Below are 7,932 nucleotides of genomic sequence, written 5' to 3' on the forward strand. Positions count from 1 at the left end.
AATTACTTTTGCAAATTTGTGTTCATAGTACAAAGTGTTCATTTCCCCCCTACTTGCTTGTGTAATCACCCTGTGCCACCACACTTAACTTTATAACATTTCTATACAAACCACTGCAGTGAAAGGTGTATATAATGTACATACTCTTTTTTATATCTTTTATTATCTTGTCTACTTCATTCCAACTTGTCTGCTGCTGTAACAACTGAGTTTCCCCTGTGCGTGGATCAATAAAGTTTTATCTTATCTTATCTTGCTAACACAAAGTTAATAATGCATAGGCAGATCTAGGATTTTTCTAAATAAGGGGTCATAAATTGGCCACAAATTACACAGAGGGGCCAATACAGGTCCATGCACAATTCCTGAAACAGTAAGGTACATGTTTGTGTAATACCTTGTTTGCTGTTAGCTCTGTTGCTTTGAGCAAATCATTGAATGTATTTTGAAAATGGTTCCTTGTTCAAGCACAGTGTGCACTTAAAAAAAAAGCATAAAAAACTACTGACAGGACAGGGGTGCTTTAGGGGACAATCAGATTCTGTCTGGGGCCAGTGTCCCCCTGGTGCCACCCCTAGATCTGCCCCTTTCATAATGGGATCATAAACATAAACACTATATCTCGCACAATTGTCTTGGGAACATGCATTTGATACACAGTCTGATACACAATAACAAATACAAAAGTTAAATAAAACTTTATTTCAGAACAAACATTCTTTTGCAGATGCACATACTGATAGTTGGGACATATTCTATGGTGGAACATATTTCCTCTGGGGCCTCGCCCCCTCAGCTCCATCCTCCAATCACTACTGCAAAGACTCTGGCTCCAAATGGTGGCATTCTTGTCCCACATATTTTAGCCTCTTTTCTGGATAGTAGGGGGGGGGAGACATGTCGCTCATCTTTATATACAGTCTATGGTGTGGTGCAGGGCTGTAATACTGTACAGTTAATCACATACAGTGTTTTTAGAGGAAAACAGAGGAACATGGTCTTAAAGCTCAATTTCACTGAATGTTGAAACCAGACTCAAACAACTTGATAATACTTTGGCATCACAACATGTCCCATCACCAGGTCTCATGGCAGCTGGACCCATTTCTGACACTTGATGTTATTATGAGTCTGTGAATATTCAGTTTATACATTATTATGTAGCACAACGATTTCTGTGCCGGGAGAAAGTGAGAACATTGAATTCATTGTTATAAATAAAGTGATCCATTGACAGGTGGTGACTTTTTTTATGAAGTTACTAAACCCTTAGAGGTCACGAATACAAACAAGAGTTTCCAGGTTGAGCCCATTATCTAGTTTTTTAGTACTTAGGTTTACCAAGTTAGCGACAATGTTACCAAAATGTAACAGTAAAAATTCCAGAGATTTGGTTTAAAATCAGCAAGTAAAGCAGCAACTAAGCCAATTCTTATTAATGTCTGCTGGCAAACAGAGAGATGTATGAGGATTCTTTAAATTTACAGTCATACAAAGGAAAGTCTTCTGATTGGCAACAACGTGGGATCGTCTGTGATCAAACCAGCTGCCACCATTGGCATTATGGCGGTGAAGATCCTGTCCAGAGAGGAACATGGGAAAGAGGTTGAGGTGACACAGCAAGACAAAAAGCACAAAAAGCATCAGAAACATTGTTGTGATCAGTGTAATGCTTTTCAACCACAGCGACGCTCACTATTAACACATCACACAATATCAAAATAAGTGATATCTGATTTACTTATTGGCAAATTATATAAATGGTGTCACATAAGAAACTAAAACGGGGCAGAGAGGTGAACCTTTGTAAATAAAGAAATGTGTGTCATGTCAAACTCATTACTCACAAGCGCCGGATTCCTGATTCAGGCTGGTCAGTGGAAGTGGAGCGTGGTGGAGGAGGTGAAGCACAAACAAAGGGGCTGGTGTCATCCTCAGACTCGTCACTGAGGGGGATATGGAAGGGGTGAGCGTTAACTCTTGCCATCAGTGTTATGTAAAATTTGATCAACTTAACAAAAATAGACCTTTTGTAATACGCCAGGTCTTCCTGCAGCACGAACACTTGGGCCTTGAGTTCATTCCTCTCCTGCAGGACGTCCCGTAGCTCCTGCAGAGTAAAGCGAGGTTTGTCTGACTCCTGCTCCGGGCTGTCGCTCCGCTCCTCCAGCTCTGTGTCAGCTGGCACCTTCTGCAGACAGATCACATTTTGACCATTTCTCTCAGCGCAGTATGGACACAAGGACACTAACAAAGACGTGAGTAGCTGAGGAGTTCTGCAACAGGCAAACAATTAGAAGCACAATCCCAATGTTTGTTTCTGTAAATTGATTTTTCAACTGCCTAAAATAACTAAAGCAGAGAGCGCATACCTTCACCAAGGCAAAAAAAATTCTATCTCATAATGTTAAACAAAGTAAAAAGAAAAAGCCCATTCATCCATATCCTCTCTAAAATGTAATGGGTTCTTTCCTGGGTCATGACCCACGCCACATCCATGAATTATTCTCGGAAAAATCAACCAAAATGTCAAATCAGATTCATGGCTATTAGATTAAAAAAACATTACCCTCTGTGAAAACTGAAAACATGTTGTGACAGGCCAGGACACACCTGCAGAGGTATAATGTTGTGTGTTGTGTTTAACAGTCATTTCATGGACATCTGCTATAAGCACAGTAAGACTGTATATGTGGGAGACCTGAGGCAGATAACCAATTACCAATAACAAAGCTGTCGCCTCCTCATCTTCGTCACCCTCTTCCTCGTGGTTTTCTCTGATAGATGACCTCTGGAGGATGGAGGGACGCTTGTCGCGCTCAAAGCAGTTTGCCATGAAGCCAGGGTCCCCTCCACACTCCACCCACACTGACTTTGGTTTGATGGTGGTGGGTGGCGCTGCCTCTGAGGGCTGGAGTTCGCACAAGACAGCCACTTACACACTACAGAACCAGCCAGATCGAATGAACTACAGCCAAAAGTAATTCCAACCTAATTATATTAATGTTGAAAATAAGCTTTTTCTTTTATGTACCGTCATCTGTGGTGATGCAGGTAAGGACATTCCAGATTTTGTAAGAGAGGACCCTTCGACCTCAGAGATCTCTCTCTCCAGTTCCCAGTCTCGGAGCTCCTTACTCAGCCTGGTGACTTCCAGCTGCAGAGCCCCGACCTCCTGCTGCCGTGCCTGGGCCGCAGCCTGCAGCTCAGCCCTCTGCTGGATTAGTGCCTTGCCCTGCGCTTCCATCACTCCTATCCTGTGACGGAGGTCCTGGTTGATCCTTATCACCCGATGCTGCTGCATCTGGAGCTGTAGTCGAGGGAATTTCCGTTCAAGGATAAATCATCATAAACTTAATTTCCTATCAGGAGCCATTATTTGTGATGCATGTGGTGGAGAATTCCTCACCGCGTCAACATCCTCATTTCTCAGTGTGAGCTCATGGTCCTTCGCTCGGATGTCATCCCTCTGCTTCTCCACTAAGTCTTCCAGCCTCTTCCTCACACGTCTTTCTTTTTCTGACATTCCTGCAGGTATAATAGAATAAGCACTGACAAAATACTTACACAAGAAACAACAGGGCAAAAAGTTGTGGTTTGAATCTGTCACCTTATTAAACCTATTTTTATACAATGCCATTCATGTAACCCCAATTCTATTTGATTATTTTTAATCATTTTATACTGTTATTCATTCTTTCTTTCTTTCTTTCTTTCTTTCTTTCTTTCTTTCTTTCTTTCTTTCTTTCTTTCATTTAACATCTTTTGGTTAATGATAGCATGACATTTCAACAGTTTTTAACAACCCTATTGTTTAAAAATGTGCTATATAAATATAGTTTGTAATTATATTGTGATGAGTATGTTTACAGTTATGAGTGTTTATTATTCAAATCACAAAATCTTTTAAAATCTATTCTGTTTGAGACTTGCAGGGAGTGTTTTTTAAAAGCTAAGCTATATGTCTGCGATTTGACCGTGGCCCTGAGAGGAAGTGTAGCTGCAGCCACCGTGCAGGTCAAAAACAAGAGCTATATTTTTGTCCGCTTCAAAAATAGTCTCCTTTACAATCTCCTGACTGCCTCTCTTCACAGCCTCCTCTTTCATGTCAACACACAAGCATTCTGCATGTCCACTGTATGTTGTACAACCCTGTGTGACTGCCCAGGGTAAATATGTGGAACATTCATTCACACATGTGGAACATATCAGATCTCAGCCGGGACCAAACGTATTTAGTCATCACAAGATACAGTGCAACACAACTTACAGGGCAAGACTTCCAAAAGCAACCAGACTACATGATGTGTTATGTTGTGTTGGTATTATAATTATCACACTCATTTCTATCTTATAAAGTTAGTAAACTTAAAAATGTTATGTTGCGTTTATATTTTTCACATTAGATTTTTTGTTGATTGACATTAGTGCATTTAATGCCTGGCTGAAAACCAGAAACACTGTCTCACTGTGGATTGGTCACATCATGGACAATGCTCAGTTTGCCTAATAAGGCTTTTCTGAAATTGTCTGTAACAATGTAACTATGAGCTTGTGTGCACGTTTATGATGTTTCTACCACACAATGGACCTAAAACTGGAGGAATACAAATGTCTCATGATGAAAAAGAGGTGCCATGCACGTAGAAGATGCCAACAAAGATGTCAACGAACAATGACAACGAGATTCCAGAGCTTTTTATTGGCCGATGTGCTGTAAACAAAAAAACACTGCTTTTCACAGCCGCATTAAATGTCATGTCCTGCCTCCTGAATGCTCAACTCAGGTACCACACCTCGCTTGAATGTTCCAGAAACGAGTCTGACTCGGACTCTCTCCTGCTGTGGTCTTCATGTGTGAAAGAAAAACTCCAGACCCAGCTTTTTCAGTTCATGTCTGAAAACAGCATCTAGCTTCCTCTGTCATATCAGATCCCTATCGATGTATAATGTGAAAATTATAAATTAAAAGGAAAACATTTTGTTAGATTATTCTACTTGAAGTTTTTGAAAGAAACCTCAGGAAAAAAACAATGTTATAATAAATTTGTCAAACCCTGGTTGAGAAACATCGCTGCAGACGACCTACCCTCCTGTTTGTGCAGGTCTTCCTCTGGGACGGGCGACTCTTTGAGAGAGAGACTCACCAACAGCCTCTGGTTCTCCGCCTGAAGCCGAGTGATCTGAGGGAGCAGGTCCTGGACTTCACCTCTCCACACGTCCTCCACCAGCTCCAGCTCCTGAACACATACAGAAGATATTTAATAAAAACAAAACAAAACAACCTCAAAGTCATGGGCCTGCACACGGTGCTTGTGATCGATATGGATATATTGGCTGATTTATATTTTTATAAAATGAAAAATATTTGTGATATATAAATATATATATAATTGAGGCTTGATATTTAAATGTATTACCTAGCCCCTTACCCTAACCTTAACCATCACAACTAAATACCTAATCCTAACCTAAATACACACACACACACATTTGTTACAATGTTGCTATTGGAGACGATTTGATACATTTCAAACATTTTGCGGACTATCATGTTGTCAGGGTATAAAAGCAAGTAACTGGTGACTCCTCCAAATGTAAACAAACAACATAAAAAAACACAACATGCCTCCATACTGCTCCTGTGGTGTCATCCAAATGTCTGTAAGCCCCGATGATCAAATTTCGACTGGAAACAGCGTAATTCTTAGCCTTTTTTAATAGCTTTTTTTGCCTAAAAGTCTGCTAGCAGACGTAGCAATGCTAGCAGAATATGTGAAGCTAGCAGAAGTATCGATACCAAGGACAACATAGTCAGGAACACTTTTGTGTGCAGTTGTGGTTCAGGAGGTAGAGTGGGTCCCCCAGTCATGAGAACGTTAGTGGTTCGATCCTTGGCTATTCCAGTTTGAATGTTGACAGAACCCCAAACTGCCCCACAAATGAGTAGTAGTGAGAAGTGGTGTGTTAATGGGAGAGAGAGAGATACATGTGGTGTTGATGTGGCTATGACAAAACACTAATTCCAGATCTGCATCGTAGCATCGACCACTTGTGATTGGATCACGCAGGTTGGATGTTGATACCTGGTCTGAGCGGAGACCGAGTGATGCTCAAACCTTTACCCTTCATTCCACCCACAGCTATTCTCTGGTGTTCTCTCATTCTTAGTCTCCAACAATTTATGGAATCTCAGCAGGTCCTCACCCTGCACCCAGGAGGCCGATCCAAACCGTATTCCCCTGAGGAGGAGGCCTTTCAGCTCCACCAGGCCCTTTAGAATGAAGACACTCATCATTGAAGCTAATGTGACCTGAAGCGGTCAACATGCGTGTCCCCTACACTGGAGAGAGAGATGTATCGCCTGAAGGTGACAGGTGATCTGTTAATATTTGGAACAGAAAGGTAGAAAGGTACCGTGGTGCCACAGGTAAACAAGAAAACACACTTTCCTCTCTGCACAGTCTCATATTAATCAGTTCTTGTGCCACAGATTCAGTGTTTTTGTGTAAGAGGAGCCAGTGTTAATGTACACACACACACACTCTCTCTCTCTCTCTCTCTCTCTCTCTCTCTCTCTCTCTCTCTCTCTCTCTCTCTCTCTCCCCCTCTCCCCCACACACACAGACCTTCTGGTGCCTCCTCTCCTGCTCGGACTTGTCGCTCCTCTCCTGCCTCAGTCTCTCCAGCTCCCTCCTCAGCTCCTGGGCCTCCTGTCCGGCGGCTCCCCGGCTCACCAGCGCCTCCAGCTGCTCCAGCACCCGAACCACTTTGGGCACCAGCGCGACCAGAGACTCGCAGCCGAACCTGTCGATGATCCGCTCGAACTCGTGTCCCAGCACCGCCGCTATGTCGTACACGTCCATGACCGTGAGCTCGGCGGCGGGTCTGTCCAGAGCGGACATAATCCCGCAGGTGTCCATTTGTGTCCTCTGCTTTACACCTCCGACATGTCTCCCTGTCCCCGGACAACACCCGTTCACACACGCTACACGAACCCTGTGAGTCCGTGAAGGCAACTTTGTTGACAGATGAAACTTCACCAGCGTCCCCCAGTCTGATGCTGCGTTTACTGTCCCTGCAAAAACTCGTATATGTCACTATCTAACATCAAATATTACCATAGTCTTCATAGGTCACCAATGTGCGGACAGCGGACCGGGTCCGGACCCAGACCTATTATTAGATTTTGACGGACCGTTTCTGCGCAGCTTTTCTGGCATCTACCGTAGTCTTATTTTAACCTGCGCAGCTTTTTTTATCCTGGCAGCAAACGGTAGAGTTTACTTCTCTCACTGAAGAGAAAGTGGGAACAGAGAGAAAAGTTAAAGCTGTTCAGTTGTTAATATTAATTGATTGTTTATATATTTAATGTAGTTATATGTTAAGAAAAAGGAAGACAATGGGAAACTCAAACTGCATCTTTTTATTAATTTTTTCTAAAATTAAGCACTTCATTTTAAGATGCCTTTTTCAAAAGCTCTTTATTTTACTTTTGAATGCAAACCTTATTTTACTTATTTAACAAGAAAAGAAAATATATTTATTATTTTATTGTTAGAATACCTTCCAGTTCAACGTGAAAATTAATAATGAACATTGTTGAAATACTATTGAATTGTACTGTCTTTATTTTATTTGACAGTCAGTTTTTTACTTCATACAGACGACGATACAACTACTAGGCTATTTAAATATATATGGTACTGAATCATAACGCATGTTAGACACTGATGTTTTCGGACCTTTGCTTGAGGAAATTATCTCTCACTGGACCTCTTTGAATATTAATTTATTACCTCTGTGTTGTTAGTGTGTGTTTGTGCTACTGTGGGCAATAGGCAGGCAACAACAGGCAAATAAAGTATATGCAATATAATAGTACCCGCGGTAAAGAGCTTATAATGAAAGTACATTTTCGACAAATTTTAA

At 41.7% G+C, this 7,932-nt stretch overlaps 1 protein-coding gene across 2 annotated transcripts; it reads right to left on the reverse strand.

The window, feature by feature from the left end:
* Window positions 1–683: 683 nt before the first annotated feature.
* On the reverse strand, window positions 684–7,193 carry LOC118115070 (RILP-like protein 1). Of its 2 annotated transcripts, XM_035166002.2 has the most exons (8): window positions 6,630–7,192; window positions 5,090–5,240; window positions 3,410–3,528; window positions 3,035–3,310; window positions 2,723–2,911; window positions 2,028–2,191; window positions 1,848–1,946; window positions 684–1,578 (listed from the first exon to the last, which is right to left on the reverse strand). In XM_035166002.2, exons 1-8 carry the CDS (start codon window positions 6,921–6,923, stop codon window positions 1,488–1,490), a joined length of 1,383 nt encoding a protein of 460 aa, XP_035021893.2. In that variant the 5' UTR covers window positions 6,924–7,192; the 3' UTR covers window positions 684–1,487. The 2 variants fall into 2 exon arrangements, with proteins under 2 accessions (XP_035021893.2, XP_035021894.2); XM_035166003.2 differs by lacking the exon at window positions 2,723–2,911 and having other exon boundaries at window positions 6,630–7,193.
* Window positions 7,194–7,932: the final 739 nt, after the last annotated feature.

The sequence above is a fragment of the Hippoglossus stenolepis genome, chromosome 9 (genome assembly GCF_022539355.2).
Source record: "Hippoglossus stenolepis isolate QCI-W04-F060 chromosome 9, HSTE1.2, whole genome shotgun sequence".
In the NCBI taxonomy this organism is placed as follows: domain Eukaryota; kingdom Metazoa; phylum Chordata; class Actinopteri; order Pleuronectiformes; family Pleuronectidae; genus Hippoglossus; species Hippoglossus stenolepis.